At 49.7% G+C, this 22,616-nt stretch overlaps 1 protein-coding gene across 1 annotated transcript in view; it reads left to right on the forward strand.

Moving 5' to 3' along the window:
* Positions 1-22,616, forward strand: part of HK1 (hexokinase 1) — a 66,580-nt gene that overhangs the window by 38,470 nt on the left and 5,494 nt on the right. Inside the window, exons 6-16 of the mRNA XM_014862802.3 lie at positions 430-529; positions 643-826; positions 7,009-7,164; positions 9,549-9,782; positions 11,962-12,266; positions 13,682-13,830; positions 14,149-14,268; positions 15,578-15,673; positions 17,653-17,752; positions 20,342-20,525; positions 22,435-22,590. Of these exons, the coding sequence (XP_014718288.1) occupies positions 430-529; positions 643-826; positions 7,009-7,164; positions 9,549-9,782; positions 11,962-12,266; positions 13,682-13,830; positions 14,149-14,268; positions 15,578-15,673; positions 17,653-17,752; positions 20,342-20,525; positions 22,435-22,590 (1,784 nt within the window). The remainder of the gene's footprint in view (positions 1-429; positions 530-642; positions 827-7,008; positions 7,165-9,548; positions 9,783-11,961; positions 12,267-13,681; positions 13,831-14,148; positions 14,269-15,577; positions 15,674-17,652; positions 17,753-20,341; positions 20,526-22,434; positions 22,591-22,616) is intronic.

Here is a 22,616-nt window from a genome sequence, read left to right on the forward strand (position 1 = left end):
TGGTTCGAAACACAGCTCCCTAAAGTGCTGCCCAAAGGATCCAAGGCCTTGTGCAGGGAATGGCCTCCTTCTGACAGGGCTGGGCTGTGCGGGGAGCTGGCGTGGTCAGGTGCGGCCTGCCGCTGCTGGAACAAGGCCAGTCAGCACATGGATGTAGTGGGGTGGTTTGCAGAGGGCTGTGGCTCCGTGAGTAAAATCCACTCGGAAGAGAATCTTAAGCTAAATAATTAAGGGGACCGTGTAGTTTCCATAATTTAATCACTGTGTTCCAATCCAGTTAATTTGAGTGCCCGTAGTAAAGAAAGCCGCACCCCCCACAGGAGCAGTGGTGGCTGTGAAAACGGGAGTTCTGCTGCCATGTCTCTTTAAGGTTGGTGGTCTCTGCCTCCATGTGTGAGTGGACGGTGACACCCCGTTATCTGTCCCCAGGATTATGATGCCAACATTGTGGCTGTGGTGAATGACACGGTGGGGACCATGATGACCTGTGGCTATGATGACCAGCACTGTGAAGTTGGGCTCATCATTGGTAACGTCCACCACTTTCCTTGTCCTTCCTTCAGCTGATGTTTCCAGAAGCCACTGCCTCCTCTCATGACTTTGTGTGGCCATCACTTCTGATCTTGTCTGTCTCTCTCCAAGGCACTGGCACCAATGCTTGCTACATGGAGGAACTGAGGCACATTGACCTGGTGGAAGGTGACGAGGGCAGGATGTGCATCAACACGGAGTGGGGGGCCTTTGGGGACGACGGGTCCCTAGAAGACATCCGCACTGAGTTCGACCGAGAGATAGACCGGGGCTCCCTCAACCCTGGCAAACAGCTGTGAGTCCCACCTTTCTTACTAGTCATCCATATGACGTAGGGGACACTTAAGGAAAGATTTGGGGTGGGAGATGAAAGGAGCAGAGAGCCAATTGGTCAGAATGGGAAAAGCCCATCAAATTTGTAATCTGTATTGCTCCTTTTTTGGATAGATACACAGACGTGGAGTCTGCAACTTTAAAAGCACATTTGAAATGATTTATGTTTGTTTAATTACACTATGATTGTGTCCTTGTAAAACATTTTGAAAATTAAAAGCACAGAAGCGTCAGTGTAAAGCTGAGGTTTACAAACATTTCCGTACACTGTGGTCACTGGCATCGCTGCTCAGGGTGAGAGAGGCCACGGGGTGTGGGGGGCAGCTGCCGAGCCGGGGAGAGGGAGTGTCCCTTCCTTCAGCACATATGCCTCAAGCGTTTCGTGTGTGCCGAGCTCTGGGCTAGGCTCCGAGGATACTGAGTAGTGCCTTCCCTTCCAGGACTTGACATCTAGTTGGGGAGACAAGTCACACATGCAAATACCTGTTGTACAGAGGTGTGGGTGAGAGCCATATGAGTCCTACAGACCTTCAGGAGATCAGAGAATGGAGAAACTTCTTCCCTGTCATGTATGGGCAGACGGATCAGAGTTGATATAGAGCATCAGACCTACTGGGCAAGTTGTTTCTGGCCTTGAAGAGCTCCTTGCTGCAAAAGTAGGAGTGACAGTATTCACTAGCTTGGGTTTTGCTTCATTTGAGCTCCTCATTTCCTGAAATGCTTGCTCATATTTGTGATGCTAGCATACTCCTAGCTCTCTCTGATCGACCCAACCTCCCGGCAGCCTTATCCTGGAGTTGGATGCTGTGAGCCTGCTGACAGATGTTCACCCATCCTGTTGGCTTCACAGCCTTTATCCTTGTGCCAGAGAGAAACAGGAGTTTACTGATTGTTTTGAAACCCGTCACCCAAAAGATCTCGATACCCTCGGCTGGACGATTGAGCTTTCCACCCAAATTAATGGAACTGCATAAATGGCCAGCCCCTTCACTGGGGGTGGTGGTAGTGAATAAACTAGGTTTCTCAGTGAGAGGATCCCAAGTTCTTAGACCCAGAGCTCAGCCTCTTCTTTGCAGCCTGAGAACTGGGGCTCCAGCTTGGTGATAAAGGGCCCCAGTTCCAAAGCTTTGGCAGTCAAAGGTTTTTTTCTCCCTGATCCACTGACCTAACCCCTAATCCTAAAACCTGAAGCTCTTTACTGTGCCTCTTTATACGTCTCACTGGAGGTCTTTGGATGTGCTTGATTACAGTCCTACCTCAGGCACCTCTGGGGGTGCTCTGTAATATATGGCATTTGTACCATATTACATCTCTAAAATCCTGAGACTCACAGTCCCACGCACATGTGACCCCAGGGGTTTCAGATGAGAGATTGTGTATCTGTAGTTACTATCAATCACAACCAGAAGTCACCCTTCTCGGCAGAGCAGGTAGGGCAGTTATCTGTGATAACTGAGCAGATATGGCCCAGGCCCTTGTCTCTGTCCTTAGCCCCAGGGTGGGGATCCTGCATGGCTTGGCTAGAAACCTGGACTTCTCTGCCTTCCATTTTGATTTATTCCTGAATTTCTCTAAAGGGCTAAACTGTATCCCCAGGCTGAACTGTGAATTGGCCTCACAGTTGGCTTGTGATAAACATTTTTGGAATGGTGGATACATGACTGGATGGGGGGTGGATGGATGGATGGTGGTTGGGAGGTAGCTGGGTAGATAAACAGGTAATTGGATGAAAGAGTGAAACCTGGGATGAAGTCAGTTTTCTCTAGTACGCTTCCTTGCTTACTGATTACCATAAGTCAGGTCTTGTTAAGAACAATTCTGAAGAGAGGACAAATTTTTGAGTTGCATCACATACTCCTAGAAATAGGCTATTGCCCGGAGGATTTTTTGCCAAAGGAGATTTTTGCTATTCTCTCAGGCTCCTGCCTGAGTTTTTGGGGTCTTTCCTGTGTCATCTTTAGTGGAATGCTAAATTCTTCAAAACCCTTCTGTCCTCCTTGGGCCAGGAAAGATGTTTGCTCCATTTGGCTGATGGGGAAATTATGGTACTGGGATAGGCCAAAGCTGGCTCAAGACTCTTTATTGAGGTTTGATCTGGCTTTGGTTTGGGATTTTCTGCCCTGTTTGAAAGTTTGAGGTTTTCAGCGTGAGCTTCCAGAATGTCTAAGAGGCATCCTTCATCATTTATAGACAAAAATCATCAAGGGTGGTCCAGAGGAGTGGATTTTCATCCCTGACCGCACATTAGAATTACAGAGAGGGCTTTAAAAAACATACTGTTGCCCAGGCATCCTCTCACCTACCTGCTTCTCCCCACCCCGATTCCGATTCAGTTGTCCTGGGCTGGGGCCTGGCCTCAGGAGCCGGAAGCCTTCCCAGGTGACTCCAGTTTTCAGCAGGGTTGGAAATGTAGGTGTGTTCGATTTGTGCAAAGGCTCTTAGTGCCCGGGGGGCGCTAGACGACTACGCACGCACTTACTCATTTTGATTGAAGTTTGCATTTACTAAGTACCAGGTGTAGGCAGTTGACAGGAAGGCTATCGTCGCGGTAGCTCTGTGGCTCCTGCCTTCATTCGTGACTGCTGTTTGCAGGACCGCAGGGGAACTGCTGGGAGTATTCAGGACCCCCAGCCTTGCCCCAGGGCTAGAAGGTCTCTCTCTAAAAGGGCTCAGACTTTGGCTTCTCCCCACTGCTCTTACATTCCAGGCCTTGGCTATTCTTGTCACAGACCTGTCTCCTACTGTAGACTTTGGTCACACCTTCGTTCATTTTTAATTCTCCTTCTCTTCCGCTTCTGTCTTCTCCGGCCTCTTGCTCTTCTGTTTTCTCTGTTGCATCTGGAATTTCGAATCCCATTTTCCTGTGATTCCTTATCACATCCTTCAAAATGCAAAGAGATGCCCACCCACAAAACAGCAGCAGCGGGATGGTTTGGCCTTGCTTTGGCCTAAGTGGTGATGGAGTAACTTTCACATCTTTTCAAGTCAGCCCTCAAACAGCTTTTCTTGCTGTTGCTCTGCCTGCTCCATAGAACCTCTCAGCAGCTCTAATCCCGGTTAGCATGACCCCAGACCTCTCCCTCCTTCTCTTCCCTGGGCCACCCATCGGAACAGACCCTGGCTGCCAAGAACTGCCCATTGGTGTGCAAATCCATGCTCTCCTTGTCTGAATATGATCCTGCACCCTGCCCTTCGCAGCCTCCACAGGCGCTGTGGGTCTCAGCCCTGCCTGCCCACCAGAATGGTCATAGGCGTCTGATTGCTGAGAGGCAGATCGTGACTTGCTAGGTTTCACTTGAGCAGAAGGGGAGCTCGGCAGTGGAGAAGGAGCCCTGCCTTCTCTGTGAGCCTTTGGATTGAGCTGAGTGAGGCTCGTGAGCGGTGTTGTTTCCTCTGACGGGTTCTGGGGACTGGGAAAGGACCATCCCTGGCCTAGAGCTTCCTTTATCTGGAAAAGGGGATGTCAGTATCTATGTATGTAAAAGACCATCATGTAGAAAAGGGAGCGCTCATTCTGAGTGTCGCCAGAAGGCTGGTTTTAGCTCATCCTGTGGGAAGAACCTGTCCTATTGCACATTGCCCACCAAGGGGGCAGGCTGCCCAGGAGGAAGTGAGCTGGTGGTGGACAAGCAGAGGGTGGGTTAGGGATGGGGCTAGGTCACTGCTAGCGTGACAGTGTAATAGCTAGCACTTAATGACACTGTCCATGAGAGAGGCAGAACAGCACAGTGGTTAGAGCATAGCCTCTGGGGTTAGATTTAACTGGGTTCAAAGTGTGGATCTGTCACTTATTAGCTCTGTAATCAATGGGCAAGTTATGTAACCTCTCTATGCCTCAGTTTCCTCATCTTTGAAATGGAGATAATGATAAAGTCTACCTCATAGGGTTGTAATGAGGATGAAGTGAGTTCCTATAGTTATGTGCCACGTAAAGACATTTCCGCCAATGACCGACCGCATATATGACGATGGTCCCATAAGATTAGTACCCTGTAGCCTAGATGAGTAGAAGGCTGTATACCATCTAGGTTTGTGTAAGTACTACAGGGGAGGAAGAAATTTTCCTCCACACTTTAGGTTCTTCTGGAGGGTCTAAGAAGTAAATCGACATGAGACAGATTAACAGGAGAAAAACAAACAAAAGTTTAATAACATGTATACATGGTAGAAATGGAGGAAAACCAAGTAACTCTCCAAAATGGCCAAAACCCTTACCTTAAAGACCATCCTCAGCTAAAGACGAAAGAGGATGATGTTGGAGGTGGGAAGAGTCAGGACTTCATAAGGAAGGCAAGGAATTCACAGGGAGGTGAAAAGGAGCAGATGTTTGGAAAACAAGTGTTTGGCCACAGAGAAACAGAAGAACACAGAGGGAAGCCCAAGAAACAGGCTTTTCTAGGTTCCTCCCTGTCTACCACCTAGTTCACACTATGCTAAGGTGATAGCTCGCTTCCTGAGACAGGTTTTTTAATCTGAATTCTTTTAGGCAGTTAAGGGGGAGGTAACAAGAAAAACTTTGAGTCTTTTCTTTCTTAAAAATAATCAGCCTAAGATAATCCTCATGTTAAAGAGACACATTTTGGGGTGGCACAATTTGTTCCCCTTCAGTACACTCTGTGATACATGTATGACGGCGAAATCACATAATGACGCATTTCTCAGAATGTAGCCCTGTCATTAGGTGATGCCTGACTGTCCATGTGAAGTGCTTTATTAAAGTGTGAGATGCGTAGGAAGGGCTGTGATGCTCATTGTTAGCCAGGCACTGTGCACTTTGCCTATATTAACCCGTATCCTCTGTACAGCCACCTTACACGTAGGTTCTGCCATTACCCCCATTATACAAGTGAGGAAACTGAGGCTCAGAGAGGTGAGTAGCACAGTAAGCGGCAGAGCCAGGGCAGTTTGGCACCACTGCAGCTCCTGCCTGCTCTGAGATTCCGGCTCGGGGCTGCCCAGAGGCTGTTCGCACAGGTGCTTGGGGCAGCGACTGGGCAGCCAGCACGCAGAAGGGTGCTTTCCTGCCACAGATCCTTGACACGGCCATGGCTGGGGCAGTCCTGTCTGGTCTTGTCAGGAGCAGGAACAATGAGACTGTGTTTCTTTGCGTCCTGTGTTGATGGGCGAGGGAGGGCCGGGTGCTCAGGTCCCAGCAGCATCCCTGGCTCCCAGGCCTGGCTCTGAATGGAACAGATTGTTTTGCTGTGTCACAGCCAGCTCTGGGTGTGCCAGCTGGGCTCCTGCAAGAGGAGAGGCCGGCCGCTGGGATGTGGAGCTGCCTCTGATCTGTCCTGCTCAGGGCTTCCTCCGGCCCCTGGTCAGCCAGGACTCAGGGGCTCCATCTGGCTCAGATGTGGCATCAAGCCCTGGTTTGTGGCAGCCTCTTCCCTGCCCTGTTGGGCTCAAAATGGCTGCTGCAATTACAGAGTCCACACCTCACACCGCGCCTCCCAGGGGAGACAAGAGAGCAGATTCCCTCTGTGCTTGGCTCGTGGCTGACCATGGCCAGAGCAGTGGGATGAGCTGATTGGCTTTAAGCTCCTCAGAGCCCTGCCCTGGAGGGTGAGGTCAGAGGGGGAGGAATGAGTTTCCCAAGGCAAATTCTTAATCCTTTTGGCTGGAGGAGGAAAAGATGGATGCCAGGGAGGAGACCAGCAGCAGTGCGTTTCAGCACTGTCATCTACTCAGCCCCACCTCAGAGAAGACGTTTACCCTGTCTGAGCTGGGAAATGGAGAGGATGCTTCCTGGCCGCCTTCCCACAGGGCTTGGCCACCTCCCTTTAAAAAGCACAGCTTATGCTTTGAAAGAGATGTTCGTATTCTGCTCATTTCTGTCTGGGGGCCTTCTCGTCATCCCCAATCTAAAGCCGAACGTTTTCCTGCTTTCCCTGCCTGCCCCTGCCCTGGGTGCTCCTCCTCTTGCCCACCCTGGGGCTAGGCATGGGGTCCGAATCGCCCCCACCTCCCCGGGCTCCCTGTCTCCTCGTCATTTACTCACCCAGGTGTGTGGTTCTGCTGCCTGTGAGCCTGTGAGGGGAGAGGCGATGTCCTCTCCTTTTGTGTCTGTCCCACTCCTCACAAGTTGCCCCAGTGGTGGGTGCAGACAGAGGACCTGACAAGTGCCTGGGTGCCTTTCTCCTGCAGGTTTGAGAAGATGGTCAGTGGCATGTACATGGGGGAGCTGGTTCGACTGATCCTGGTCAAGATGGCCAAGGAAGGCCTCTTATTTGAAGGGCGGATCACTCCAGAGCTGCTCACCAGAGGGAAGTTTAACACCAGTGATGTGACAGCCATTGAAAAGTAAGTGCCGCCCCTCGAGGCTTTCTGGGGGGCATGGGGCAGAGAAGAGCCACAGGTCTCTCCTTACCACCGAGTCCTGGTTTGGTGGGCTTCTCTCTCAAGAATTGCAGGGCTTTCTGGCTCAATCTCCCCTCTCTTAGCTGACCCATCCTGGGCTGGTCTCCTGCAGGCACCTAGCGGCAGCTCATTAAAGAACGTTCTAGTTAACTAGCAGCAAATGCTTCGTGGATGATTTAGTGACAAAAGCTGCCTCCTCTTCACTGCTCCCCCTCACCTCCACCCCGTCCCCAAGTGAGATTAGAGTCCAGGGAGCAGGTGACTGCAGTGGTGAAGAAGGCGCTGACCGAGCCTGGGGCCTGGGCTCCGAATGCCCTCCTGTTCTATCAGGACCTTCTCCAGACTGTTCCAGGGAACCCTAGTGACCTCAAGCTAATTGGGTGTTCCCTGAAGAAGGGGTGCTGTGGCCAATAGGGTGGGGACATACTCATATTTATCCTCCCTTTACACTAATTATTAGCATATTAAAGAAAACTTAGTTCACTGTGGTTAACTCGGTCATTCCCCAAACTTGTTTTGTGCCTGAAACACCTCTCCCCTGTGCCTCCCCACACACATTCTCTCCCCTGTTAACAGCCAGAAGAAGTGTTCCCTGGCACAAGTTTGAGAAACATTGGTTAACGGATGAGACAGGACTGATAGACATAGGACAGCATCCAACCAGCAACCTGACTGCTACCGTTTGGCCTCAGCATAAGAAACCCAGACTTCTCTGCCTCGATGGTTATTCGCGGGCCTTCACCCGAGAGGGAAGAAGGAAAACTTGCTTCTGTGGCAAATTGACGTAGTCGGGTGCCTCCGAGTCTAAAGGACTCCTGTCTTGTGGCTGGCTTCCGGGTGCCACCACGTTCTGTTCCTGGTTTGGGAGACTCTGTGTAGCTGTGTCAGGCCACCTGCTTAAATATAGGGCTAGTGCTAGAAATGCCCTTTCATCTCTGCACGAAGCCGTCATTCCCACTGCCCCTGCTGTGTCCTGGAAATTCAGATCGAGCCAGTGGCTTTACAGCTCTGGCTCCTGGGAGAAGATGCCCGTCAGCTGGCTTGGTGGTTAGAGAAGGAGGCTGATGGAAATGGAAGGGAGTTTATCTGGACTTACTCTTCTGTCACGTCGGTGTGACATTTGTCCCAGTATCACTCTCCTTCAGGAGCGATTGGTACAGTGCCACAGTAAGCAGGCAGCCGTGCCCCTGCCTGGACCGGGGAGTCCAGCCATGTCTCTTCTTAAGGTTCCTGGTCAGCTGCTGGGAGGGGAGGGGAGCAGGAGGCTCATGGCTTGTCTTCCAAGTCATCGACAAAGTCAGGAAATACCTGCCTTCCTCTTGGCCTGCTTCTGGTGTTGGCTCTTTGGTTACCAAGAAACAAAAACCCGTTTGAACTAGCTCAAGAGAGCATGTATATTGTAATAAAGGCTATCTCAGAAAACATCCCACCAGGGCAGGTGTTAGAAGCATTCTCTTAAAATCGGGAGCAAGACAGTAGCACTGGTTTCTATCCAGCATTGTCCTGGAGTCTTAGCCAGTGTTTAAAAAAAAAAAAGAAAAAGAAATTAAAAGCATAAGAATCGAAACAAAGAGGAAGTAAAAGTGTCATTCTTTGCAGACGGTAATTGTATGGAACACTGAAAGATACCTAGAAAGTGAATAGAATAGCAGGAGAGGTTAGGAAGCCGTCTGGAGATAAGATAGAAAATTATTGCCTATACACTGGCAGTAATTAAAATATGTATATATTAAGCCTTTTATTTTAGAATATTTTTGGATTTAGAGAAAAATTGCAAAGATAGATAGTACAGGGTGATCTCACATATCCCTCAGCTGGTTTCCCCCATTGTTAGCACTTTACTGTGGTGCATTAAAGGAAAAAAAAAAGTATGTATATATATTTTTAAAAGACACCATCTATAATAGTAACACAACTATAAAGTACCTCAGAATGAATCTAAGAAAAGACATACAAAGCATGTATGCAGAAAATTAAAATCTGACTGGAAAACATTAAGGAAGAACATGTAAGTGTCCAGGGGCAGCTCACAGACCCAAAGAAGCAGCTACTTCTCCACCTGTTCAGAGACCGTGTGGTCTCACCTCCCCACTCCTCTCCATGGTCCTGGCATGTCAGAAACCAGCCTAGTACAGTTTCCTCCTACCACCGGGTATTTCTTATGGAGGAGAACCCTTCTCACACTCTTCTCAAGCATTCGACTGTCTTAATCCCATCCTATACACACATGGTGAATGGAGTTCACCTTTCCAGAACTTTCGAACCTCACTACTTTGCACTGCCTGACGTGGTCCTTAACTCAAAAGTATTGACCTCTAACCTCACAGGAATAAGGAAGGCCTCCACAATGCCAAAGAAATCCTGACCCGCCTGGGAGTGGAGCCGTCTGATGACGACTGTATTGCAGTCCAGCACGTGTGTACCATTGTCTCATTTCGCTCTGCCAACCTGGTGGCTGCAACGCTGGGCGCCATCTTGACTCGCCTTCGAGATAACAAGGGCTCACCCAGGCTGCGGACCACGGTTGGTGTCGACGGGTCTCTTTACAAGATGCACCCACAGTGAGTCTGCCCTTTGCTATAATTGGCATTCAGTACCCTTTTGGGCTAAAGACTTTCTCCAGAGGTCAGACTTTTGCACCTAGTGAAAGTTTTTTGGCAGATAGGACAATACCTAGTTCTTGGCAGAAAGGTCAGAGTTGCCTTGTGGGGAAGTATCCAGCCCTCAGCCGATACTCGCTGGTGTTGCTTCTACCCTGCACTGTCATCTCTCCTCGTTTCCTAAGTCTTGTTAGAGATGATAGCTGCCAGGAGCACTGAGTGGAATGTGTCTGTATTTTAAATTCTCTTGCTTGTCTGCATTTCATCAGGGACCTTCATCATCATCATGGCCTGGGTCGTAGGTGCAGTGCTCATTCTTGCTTTAGAAGCTCCTGTGAAAGTCCCCCAAAGCCTCAGACATTACTTTTTAAAATGGGCAACTTGTCAACGCTTTGCATCTGAGAGCCAGAGAGAGAAGTCGTCAGCAGTCCCTGCTGTTGATAAAGGCTCCTCACCATGCTGCCGTCTCATCTCTTGGACGCCTTAGCCTCACAAGCCTTCTGTGGCCACTGAGAACACGGCTTGTACCTTTTAAAAGGCTAAAAATTAATTCTGAGTCTTTATATACTAAATTTTAACAGTAACTGCCTGTGGCATGACTTTTTGTACAGGACCTCAGATTTTTTTCCCCACTGTATATGTGATGTGCATGGAAAGTGCCTTGCAGGTAATACAGTACCTTCACACCCAGTTCTCATGACAGTTTAAACAAATGTTGGTTTAAATTGAAACGGTTCTGTGTTGCTGAGGGTGTAGGGTTTGAGCTAGTTAGATTTCTTATCTGCCAAGTTCATAATTTTATTTATTTGTATTCTTAAACTATTTGTAAAATTCTTGATAATAAAACTAACCATCTTTTGGTTGGGGGGGGTTCTTGGCAAATTTTTGGACAAGAATGCTTAGGGATTTGCAACATCACATTAAGAAATTTTTTTAATTGTGGTAAAATATACGTAATATAAAGTTTACCGTCTTAACCGTTTTTGAGTGTACAGTTAAGTACACTCACACTGTTGTGCAGCCATCACACGAGCCATCTCCAGAACTCTTCATCTGCAACATCACATTTTTTTTTTTTTTTTAAAGATTTTATTTTTCATTTTCTTCCCCAACCCCCGTCGGTACATAGTTGTGTATTTTTAGCCGCGGGTCCCTCCAGTTGTGGCATGTGGGACGCCGCCTCAGCATGGCTTGATGAGTGATGCCATGTCTGCTCCCAGGATCCGAACCAGCGAAACCCTTGGCCGCCGAAGCAGAGTGGGCGAACTTAATCACTTGGCCACGGGGCCAGCCCCCCAACATCACATTTTTAAAAATAACTTTGATTAAATGTTTTTTGTTTCAGAAGTAACGTATATTTGGTATAGAAACCTTAGCTAGTTCAAAAAATTACCAACAGAATAGTAGTCATTTTTAATCCCACCCCCTGGAGTTGACCACTGTTAATATTTTGGGGTTCTGGTTTCCCTGGTTCCTTTTGGCAGGCGGCCTTCCATATTTACAACAGACCACACCCTTTGAGAAAGTTCCATGTCTCACTAAGAAAAAGTCCTCTTCTAGCCACTAAAACATGTCTAGACTCTTGGGGGCAGCAAGGGGAAGGGCCAAGTGATAATAAAAAGCAAGAGCGATTATTTATTGAGACCTTCCTCAGCGCTGGTTACTAATCTTAGCATTTAATGAACTCATTTGGTTCTTACCACATCACTGTCAGCCGGATTCTGTCATCCTCCTTGACTCCGAGGTTAAGTGACGGGCCCAAGGTCACCTGATGTGGACGTGGTGGGGCGCACCCTTGTCTCCTGATCTGACTTCAAGCACTGGGCTCTTGACTGCTGTGCTGCATTATCTCCTTGTCATGGTGGAGGACAGAATTGGACCCTGAATTTTCTGTAGTCAGTACTCGTATAATAATGAGAATCCTCTCCTTTTCTGTATGACTGGGCCATTTCATTTTTCCTTTTTACCTGTCTGCGTTTGCTGGCTTTTCTATAGTGGATGTGTATGACTTGTGTCATGAGAAAAGAAAGTGTAGAAAATGGAATGAAAGCGTGGGAAAAGAAAGAAAGGGGTACTGGGAGTCCCTGAAAGATGGCTCAGTCCAGTTGTTGTGGCGCGTCCACCCTCCTCCCACCCCCAGGTATTCCCGGCGTTTCCACAAGACTCTGAGGCGCTTGGTGCCCGACTCCGATGTACGTTTCCTCCTCTCGGAGAGTGGCAGCGGCAAGGGGGCCGCCATGGTGACCGCAGTGGCCTATCGCCTGGCTGAGCAGCACCGCCAGATAAAGGAGACCCTGGCCCACTTCAGCCTCACCAAGGATATGCTGCTGGAGGTGAAGCGGAGGATGCGGGCCGAGATGGAGATGGGGCTGAGGAAGCAAACGAACGACCGGGCCGTGGTCAAGATGCTGCCCTCCTTCGTCCGGAGCACTCCAGATGGGACCGGTGAGGGCGTCTTTTGGGGGCTCGGGCCCCTCCTGCGTCTCACACCGATGGCCGGGTCACAGTGGGGCTGCAGGGAGGTTGGCTCCTCCGACGGATGCATGATTTTGGCAAGAGCTAGAAACTCACTCAAACCTCTCTTTTTCTGTTTTTACCACTGACTTGCCACATGTTGACAGTTGACTTCCCCAGTCAGGCTTCCAGGGCAAGTGCCATCTTAAAACCACAGCCTACTTGGAATTAGGAAGTGTTCTTAAAAGAACGAGGCTGGGCAAATCCCGCAGCACTGAGATTGCTCTGGGTTCTCTGACAAATACAGTAAACCAGCAGGAGGATAAACACCCGGTGGACCCTTCCTAAGCCCTGACAGGGTGTGTGTGAGGCAGATAGGGGCCTGGGGATTTTACACCAGGCAGGTTCGAGAACAGAATCCAGCCCTTCTTGCTGACCTTGCTGGTCCTCATTGGAGCTGAGCGCTCTGGGGACTCTGAAGGGCTCTTTGGGTGGGTCCTCACAGTAATGAATGTTGGTGATATGAATGTCCTACCTGTAAGTTACTTACTATTGCATTATAGTTTTGCATTATAAACCACCCTCAAATATACTGCCTTAAAACAGCAACCATTTATTATTGCTCATGCGTCTGTGGGTCAGCAATTTAATATTGCTCATCTGGGCCAGGCTCAGCTCATCTCCTCTGGACTCATTCATGTGTCTGTACTTGCTGGTGGGTCAGCTGGGAGGCCTCCCTCCCAGGCCCAGCAGTTGGCTGTCTGTCAGCAGGGGTGCAGGAGTGCCTGGCCATGTGTCTCATCCTCCTGCGGACCACTGGGCTTGTTCACATGGTAGCAGCAGCATCCGTGAGGGAGAGGGAAGACTTCAGAGCCTCTTGGAGGCCTAGGCTGGGTCTGGCTCAGCTTTGCTTTTGCCACACTCCATTAGCCAAAGCAAATCATAAGGCCAGGCCAGATCCAAGGGGAGAAGAAATAGACTCCATCTTTTGATAAGAAGAACTGCAAAGTCACTTTGCAAAGAAGCATGCATACAGGGAGGGGAGTGATGGGGATCACTTTTGCAAACAACGACATAAATTATTAATTTTTATATGAGGTTCCCTAAAGTCAGGTCATTGTTGCCAAGCTTTTTAGTAACCCTGGTGAAGTTTGTTTATTGTGACAGCTGATTCATCCGTGGGACCTTTTGTCCTTCCAGTGTGGCTCAGAGGTTGCGGTGGTCAGTGAGTTAGTGCCCACCCTTCTCTGAGCCTGACCTGTGTGCTGGAGGGAGGACTTAAGAGCGTCTCCCTTGTGGTTGACATAAGGGTTCCCGCCTTGAAAGTCTGGAGTCTTCTGGTTGCTGGCTGCCAAGAGGTAAAACTAAGCTATTTTTCATCTTTTTTGTGTTCTTGACCACAACAGAGCATGGTGACTTCTTGGCCCTGGATCTTGGAGGAACGAATTTCCGTGTCCTACTGGTGAAAATCCGTAGTGGGAAAAAGAGAACGGTGGAAATGCACAACAAGATCTATGCCATTCCTGTTGAAATCATGCAGGGCACTGGGGAAGAGGTGAGACGGTTTTGCTTTTACACCACCGTGGTGTGTGTGTTTCACACACATGACCAGAGGCACTGGTGGTCCCCAAAACCTGCCATGGGGGGATGCCCGCAGCTGTGCACTTGTGTCCCTGTGGCCTGAAAGCCTCAGGTACTTTGAGCCATGCTGGGCTTAGGGTGCTCGGGGGGCTGTGAAGATCCTGGGGAGGGGGGACTTGCTCTGCACGTCTCAGGGTGTATGTTGTGTGTTGTGTGTGTGTGTGTGTGTGTGTGTGTGTGCACTGAAAGTGTGACTCCGGAGGGCACGAGTAATCCCTTTTTTTCCCTAAAGCTGTTTGACCACATAGTCTCCTGCATCTCTGACTTCCTGGACTACATGGGGATCAAAGGTCCCAGAATGCCCCTGGGCTTCACGTTCTCATTCCCCTGCAAGCAGACGAGCTTGGACGCGGTGAGTGCCTCTCCTCCAGGGGTCAGAGGGCAGCCAGCACTGACTGCCCTGTGGCCAGCGTGAGCTGGCTCTTGAGGCCTCCTCCAGCCTTGGTGTCATCCCCCTATGTCTGGGATGGCTCAGGTGTCTTAACGGGTTGACCCAGGCTTTATGCCACACCCTCCGGTGCATTCTAATACTCTACTCTTACCATTTAAAGCACTCACCTCTTCTGGGGAAGCCTCTGGTCCTTCAGGCAAAAAGAATCTTGCCCTCCTCAGTGTTCCCTGTTGCTTCGAATGTTGCCTCATTATAGCGCTTTTTACATAGTTATTAGTGATTACGCCTTTCTTTTGTGCCACGGCTGTGCTCCTTGAGCGAGGATCTGTGTTCCTCGCATGCCCTTGGCGCAGCGTCCCATCAGGAGATACGTAATAAATGTTTGTTCAGTAAATGGGACGAAGCAGGGTCCGCTCAGGGCTGGAGCACCTGCTGAGTACTAAGTGCTGGGTACCCAGCTGAAGGTTACAGTTCCTGTCCCCAGGAGGCCCCAGTGCAGTGGAGGGTTGCAGCCTTCCACCGGCACCTCCAGCGCCGCGCTAAGGGCCATCGTGGGGGTGGGGCATGTTCTGTGCACAGGGAGGAGGTTGTGCAGAGTCACAGGCAAGAGTGAGCCTGCTGTGCCAGAACAGCCGTGGGTGCCTCTGTGCATCACAGGTGGAGCAGGCCCTGGTGGCATCATGTCACACAGGGCCTTAGGGCAGGGTTTAAGGCTTGTGATTGGCAGCACTAGGGAAGCTAGGTAGGGGCCCCCGCCACTGGAAGCCGGTTAATCAGTCACTCTGCTGACTTGGGGCTTTTTTCTTCTTAAGCCCTTCAATATCTCAGCAGTTAGATCCATATAAACTCATTTTTTTGCAGTTTCTAAAGTTCTGGTGAATTTTAAAGCGGTTCACTTATCCGTCACCATGATGAGTACCCACCCAGCACGGGTACACTGCAGTCCGCTCAGACCTAGAGTTTACTTTAGGTAGTAACAGCGTTCCTAAAAATTCGCATTTCTCCACTTATGTTGTTGGCAAAGTATTCTTCAGGGGTGCTGGTTGGTTATACCAGGGCAGTACCATGAACCTTCTATGCCTCAGTTTCTCTGTCTGTGGAGTGGGGATGAAGAGGACTATTGGCATTTTGTTGGTTTGTGCCTCAGATGTCCCAGCCATCTTGCTGCAAACTCTCAGCACATGTTTACTCAGGAGGGAGGGAGCGAAACTGTGAATTCTGCCCAGAGGGGTGATTGCCCAGGACTCTCTTGGTGCCTTTCCTGTTTCAGGGAATTTTGGTCACCTGGACGAAGGGTTTTAAGGCAACCGACTGCGTGGGGCATGATGTAGCGACCTTACTAAGGGATGCGGTCAAAAGGAGAGAGGTATGTTTTTTAAGATCTTGAATGTTTTTTCAGGTGATAAAAAATTGTACTTGATTGTCATAAAGAATTCAAACAATACAGAAGTGTGTGACCTGGATAATAAAAGTTCCCCCAGCGGTCAGCAGTATAACAGGTGAATAGTTTTGTGTTGTTAAAGGATAGTTTGTTTAAGAAAGGTAAAATCCTAGTGGGGGCCGGCCCAGTGGTGCAGCGGTTAAGTCGCACGTTCTGCTTCGGCGGCCCGGGGTTCACTGGTTCGAATCCCGGGTGTGGACATGGCACCACTTGGCAAGCCATGCTGTGGTAGGCATCCCACATATAAAGTAGAGGAATATGGGCACAGATGTTAGCTCAGGGCCAGTCTTCCTCGAAAAAGAAAAAGAAAGGTAAAATCGTGAGTCTTCTGCAGATGGAGAAAGAGAAAAGCAGGCCCTGGCAGCTGGGCCCAGCCTGGCCCTCCCCGGCAGGGCTTGGTGTCGTCCTGTGGAACAAACAGTTCAGCAGAGCACAGATTCTCATGGCCACTCGGTGACTGTGATGGAACTGACAGGAGGAGAGCACTCCATAATCCCGTCAGAACTCAGCACACACTAGAGAATCCCCTCCTTCCTGACAGCGTCCAGTCCTGAGCAAATGCCCATTCTCTGAACCCTCCCTAAAACCACCAGCGCACCTCAAGTCCTATAATGAGTGCTTTCTGACATCTGAGAACAGCCCATGGGATGTGTTCTCCCGTGTTGTAACCAGTCTCTACGCCCTGGTTTGTTCGACTACAGGTATGTTTCTCATGGACTTTGGCTGGAGGACATTGACAAGGTCTAAAATGAAAAATTCTAAAGATTTTATTTAAGTCATTAATTAATGAGGGAACCAATAAGAAGTAAAAAAAAAAAAACCAGTTCAAACTTCTCCAGTTCAGAAGAGCAGACACATACATAGTTAATCAGGAAGGCTGAAATGAATGGGTTTGAAAGAGAGATCGGTTGCACCTGGAAGAGTATGTTAGACAACAGCTGATGTTTCATTGAAAAGAAACCTGATGATTTATTTTTGCTCATTGTACAACTCTTAGTGTTAGTGTTCTTCCAACTTACTTTCCATGCATCACCAACACACATAGCCACCTTTTTTCCCTTCTTTTTTTGTTTTGTTTCTCCCCAAACCTTCAGGACATAGTTGTATATTCAAGTTGCACGTCCTTCTAGTTCTGTGTGAGCTGCTGCCACCGCACAGCTAGGGACAGACAGGTGGTGTGGTTCCGTGCCTGGGAACCGAACCTGGACTGGCAAAGCGGAGTGTGCCGAATTTTAACCACTAGGCCATCAGGGCTGGCCCCCCACATTTTTTTTTTTTGGTGATGGAAATCATATCATATATACTATATTACAACTTGCTTTTTCCATTTAATGTGAAACAGGCATCTTTTCACGTCACTCCATATAGACCAACCTCATCCTTTTTCTTGGCTCCACAGGATTCCAGTGTTTGCCTAAACCGTGATTTCCATAGCCCCTTTTGATCTATATTTGGGTTTTTTCTCTTTCTGGCTCATGCAAGTCATGCAGTAAATATCCTTGTGTATACGTTTGCGTACTTGCAGGACAGATTCTGAGAAATTTCCATTTTGCCCTCTGAAAGGCTATAACACTTTAAACTCCCAAGAGAAGAAGTTATTCGGCCATTGTCTCTTTGCTCCATTCAACAGTTCCCTCTGGGCTGCCTCTCCAGTACTCAGTACTGTCTGTGAAATGGGTAGAATACCTCCTTTCTTTAGATCTCAGACTTCAGATATGTCATTGATGGTAGGTGTTTAGTCAGTGGAGGAGCATTTACTTGCCTTTTAAAGGCTGAGAAGAAAACTACTTCAGATCACGCACTGTGGGCTTTCTGACTGCCGTGCAGCGGAGCGAGCCTGCAGAATTCAAGCCTGCCCCGCTGTCCCTCCCCTAACGCTAAAGCCGTGTCCTTTCTTTCCAAAGGAATTTGACCTGGACGTGGTGGCTGTGGTCAACGACACGGTGGGCACCATGATGACCTGTGCTTATGAAGAGCCCACCTGTGAGGTTGGACTCATCGTAGGTGCGTGTCCTGGAAGGTCATGCTCTTCGGGGCAGCAAAGGCTGCATTTTCCTGTTTTGTGGGGCCTCGAGCCAGCAGCTCAGCCCTCTTTGTGAGACAGTCTATTTGACAGTACTGGCCCCTTACCACCACCACTGTTCCCTCCTGGACCCAGGCTCTCCAGGGCTCTCCCCTCTCCAACACCTACGCCCACAAGGCTTCGTGCTAATTGTGACTAGACTGTGTAGAACAGAGCTCTCCGGGGAGAAGGCCCCAGATGGCTGACACGGCTTGGCTGGATGGGGTGGGAGTGCCTTTAGCCAGCAGAGCCGCTCTACTGGGCTTGTGTGGAGGCGCTCTGGGCAGTTGTTGAGGCGGGGAGCCTGCAGCTGGGAAGAAAGCCGAGCCCACCTCCTCTCCTGCCTGTGGGAAAGAGCCAGAGAGTAGTCTTGGGTACCATTTTGCCTTCAGCAGCCACTGTCAGTGAGCGGTCCTGCTGAAGTGGGTTGCAGAGGAGTTACCTGGTGGTTTTGTAGGTTGTTCCTTAGAGTCCAAGCGCGTTAGGGGCCTGGGCCTTGAGAGCACATAATTCCTGAAGTGTGTTAATTTGGGCTGTGAGAAAACCGTTTGTCCAGTTGAGCGGCTTCTAGTGTCAGGGGATGTTGGGAAAAGGCTCCTTTCTAGCCAACATCTGGAGACCCTACCTGGACAGGGAGGGGTGGCACCCTGCTGTGTAGACCTTTTGCTGAGTGTCTGGGAGATCAGGATAAGGCCCCAGCAGGCTGCCCTCCTGGTGCCAGGAAGACCTTTTCATTGTTAAACCACTTTTGGCACCTGTGGAAATTCAGAAAACTAGGGAGCAGCGCCAGGTGAAAGGCTGTTTGGGCCTGGCTCTTGGTCCTTCCTTTCTTTTGCCAAACTTTCTTCCTCACCCCGCCCCTCCCTCTCTTCTGTTTGTGAATGGGCTTAGGTATGAAATGCACAGCTAGAGTGACACAGCACATTCTCCACTTCCAGGCCAGGCCTAGCCTTCCTGCCAGGAGGGAGGTAGGGCCCGCCCAGTCCCGGGCCAGCCTATTAGCTGTTCCTGGCACCGGGCTGGGGCGGGCTTCTCCACAGCGCCAGCTGTATTCAAAGCCACTTTTTCCTTCTCCCATTCTTCACTCAGAACTCCCATGGGCAAGAAGTATAGTTTAAATGTCTTGGCTCTTTTTCTACCTCTCTGCCATTTCTGGGGTTCCTCTTCTCTCAGTTTTATACTTTGGGCAAAAGAGAGCAGAGAAAACAAAAAACAAAAAGCAAAACAAAAGTAGTCCAGTCAGAAATATCTGCAAAATTCTACTTAAGTTTCTTTAAAGGGGATGAAAATGACCAAAGCCCTTTTGATCTAGCCTTTAAGGATGCCCTTGTGTCCCCTAATGATGTTGAAAGCCTGTCTACATCCCCATCCCACCTGGGATGGGTTGATGGCACTCTAGGGCCTTGCTACCGAAAGTGTGGTCTGTGGGCCAGCAGCATCAGCATCACCTGCAAGCTTGTTAGAAATGCAGAGTCTCAGGCCCTGCCCCAGGCTTCCTCAATCATAATCTACATCTTAATAGGCTCCCCACGTGGTTCAGGTACATGGTAAAATATCTGTGTGAAGGACTTCTTGGTTGGTTGGGTTTTTAAATTTCCAGTCCATTCACTGAGACAAGGCCAATCACCACAAGCTTGGATGTCATGGCAATTAAAACTGCTGTGAAAATTTTAGAATGCATCTTCTCAGTTTCTGTACTTAACTCCTCATGGATGAGAACAGCAAACAGTCTGTGGTCCCACCCAAGTCCTCGGGGGGCCACAGTCTGGGTAGCCCTGCTCTGGGGAGTTTAAGGGGGAAATCAAAGGCTCCTGAGCCCCTGGAATCCACCCGTCAGTTTGTGTGTGTACAGTGTGTGGGTATGCCCAGGGAAACGTTCCTGTCCTCAGGAGCATCATCAGATTTCCAAAGAGGTCTGTGATACCAAAATGGTGAGGACCCATCGCTTTAGAAAGGCGCCCTTGAAATGCTGAGGACGCTGTCCTTCCCTGAACTAACTCTGGGCTTCATTCTGGAACACAGAGGCGAGTTTATTGAGCAGGCATAGTCCGCGCCCATCCTTGATAAGAAAAGATAGGTGAACATCCATGTATGATAGTAGACAATGCCCCAGTATAGTATACTGTGTGTGAGTATATGTGTGTGTGTGATGAGCGGGGGAGGGGGGAAAGAGAAATATCTTTCCAGTCTGAATATTGCCTAAACTTCCACCACTGAAGATACATCCCTTTGTTGTAAGACCATTTTCTATTTAAATAAATATAGCCCTGCCTAGACAGGTAAACACATGGGCCTCTTGGTATCAACGTCTTAGGATAAAGTAAGTTAACCATATGTTGTCTGGGTGGTTTCACTCTGACTCTCTTTTTATATTTTGAGGTTTTCCTGGAGAACATTGGGAAAGTGAAGCTATTGCTTTGTTTGTCTCAAAAACGTACCCCCGTCCGTGGAATCCCAGGCCCCAGGCCTAGTTACAAGACCCCCCAGGCGTGGCAGCATGGCCATTCATTGCCTCCGCTCCTGTGTTTCAGGGACTGGCAGCAATGCCTGCTACATGGAAGAAATGAAGAACGTCGAAATGGTGGAAGGAAGTGAGGGGCGGATGTGTATCAACATGGAGTGGGGTGCCTTTGGGGACAACGGCTGTCTGGACGATATCAGAACACACTATGACAGACTGGTGGATGAATATTCTCTAAACCCTGGGAAACAAAGGTAATTCTGCCTGGGAGGGGACACAAAGGGGGTCGGGACGGGGACGGCATGTCGTTGCATTCTGCCGGTTACAATAGAAGTTTCTAGTAGGAGTGTGGGGCCTGGACAGAGGCTTGGAGACTGGTTCCTCGGATTCCCTCCTGACCTTGGCTTTTAGTCCAAGGAGAGCAAAGAACTGGGGGGAAGGGCCCCCGACATGGCACAAGATGGCCCAGGGTGGATGTCCAGGTGCCTTCTTTGGGGACAGGGTGGCAGTGGCCACATCACTTCCCTCAGTGACTGTTTTCATCCTGGAACATTCTGGTCTTCTGCTTGCTCTGTTTCTTTCCCCTCAGATTAATAGAAACTTCTTGGTCAGTAGGTTTTTGTCTTGTTTAGTGGAAGCAGAACACATTTGACCTATAGTCATCAAAGGGCAAGGGAAATTAGGATATGGCTGGTGGGGGTGGGGGTGGGGACCTTCAGGGCAATTCATCCTCCCACAGCGGACTTCCTGCAACACCTAGTGGTTGCTTGGAGCTCTGCAGCCCAGGTCTCGGGGGCCCTCCTGAGATGGCAGTGTCCGTCCACCCTTCCCAGCAAGGAGACAAATGACCCCTGGTCTCAAGCTCCCAGGAATCAGGCTATCCTCTGCAATAGCCAGGATGAGTTGGTCCAAGCCGTGTCCCCAGGAACAGAAAGAAGGACTGGGTGTTACCTCCCAAACATGAGTTGTTCTCCAGCCACCCTCAAGATTTTTGCTTTTTCCGAATACCACCTCTGCTATAATTTACTTAATGTTTTTCGTTAAATCAGCTCATATTCTTTACTTGCATGTAATGATGGAGAAAAAAAGGGAAAACCAGTGTTACCATAGATGGTGATCATAAAATGACTGTGACTAAGAACACTGTTATTCAGTTCTAGCTACTGTTCTCTACCAAAGGCTCGAAACCAAGACCCTGTTTGTTAAAAAGGGAGATCGGGAAAGGGTGACAGCCATGTCAGTACTGAACTGAGGGCTCTCCTTGACGGAATGAGGACTGGATGGGAATTGATGATAATAGTGCTACGTCACGTTTTTTCTGTGGATCACCTGAAATCTTCTCAAGTATCCAGAGTCCAGACCTTCCCTGCTTGGGGACACTGGGATTGGGCGTGTGCCATGGAAGTACTGAAATCCCTTGTCCTTTCTGGAGGCCCTCGAGCATGGAGAGGGCAGGAACTAAAAGCCCCAAGAGCAGGTTGCCCTCAGGAGTGCAGCCTGCTGGCCGCCTGAATCCTCCAGCCCGCGTGGCTTTATCACTGCTGGGTGCTTGACCAGGACTCTGGGCTTTTGCAAAACCTTCCAAAAGTCTGGTAGGAACTTTCCCCTTATGGTCTTCTTGTCTCTTGAAGACTCAGCCCAGTGGTCTGCTTATTCTGCACTTACTTATTGAGTACTTGGCTAAGGGCCTGGCACTGTGCTGTGCAGGCCCTGGGACTCAAAGCTGGACAAGACACACGTTCTCGCTCCTCTCGAGGCTTTCCTGTAGGGGCAGAGAGAGGCAGTGAGCCTGTGTGCGTTGTGAAGGACAGGAGGGTGCACGGGAGCCTGAAAGAGGCAGACAAAACCTGCTGTGGGGGCGGAGGACGGCCCTTGGAGAAGCAGTGTTTGCGCTGAGAGCCGGAGTGGGATTCCGCAGGCAGGGCAGGCAGTCATGTGAGGAGGGGACAGTCTAGCAGTGGGACCTGAGCACTGGTGGGCTCCTTTCTGATCCCAGGGAGGGCTCAGGACACCTCAGTCCCTCCTGATCGTACTGTCTGCCTCTGCTGGGAGCACAGGGCTGGCATGTGGATTGGTGGTGCCCTTGAAGACCAGGGAGATGCTGGGGTTACTGTGAGCCCAAAGGCCGCACACGGACACCCCTGCCCTCTGCTCCTGTTTCAGGTTTGAGAAGATGATCAGTGGGATGTACCTGGGTGAGATTGTCCGCAACATCCTGATCGACTTCACCAAGAAGGGATTTCTCTTCCGAGGGCAGATCTCTGAGACGCTGAAGACGCGGGGCATCTTTCAGACCAAGTATCTCTCTCAGATTGAGAGGTGAGTGGGGAGGGGCTTCCCTGCAG

Source organism: Equus asinus, chromosome 2 (assembly GCF_041296235.1).
Source record: "Equus asinus isolate D_3611 breed Donkey chromosome 2, EquAss-T2T_v2, whole genome shotgun sequence".
Classification (NCBI taxonomy): domain Eukaryota; kingdom Metazoa; phylum Chordata; class Mammalia; order Perissodactyla; family Equidae; genus Equus; species Equus asinus.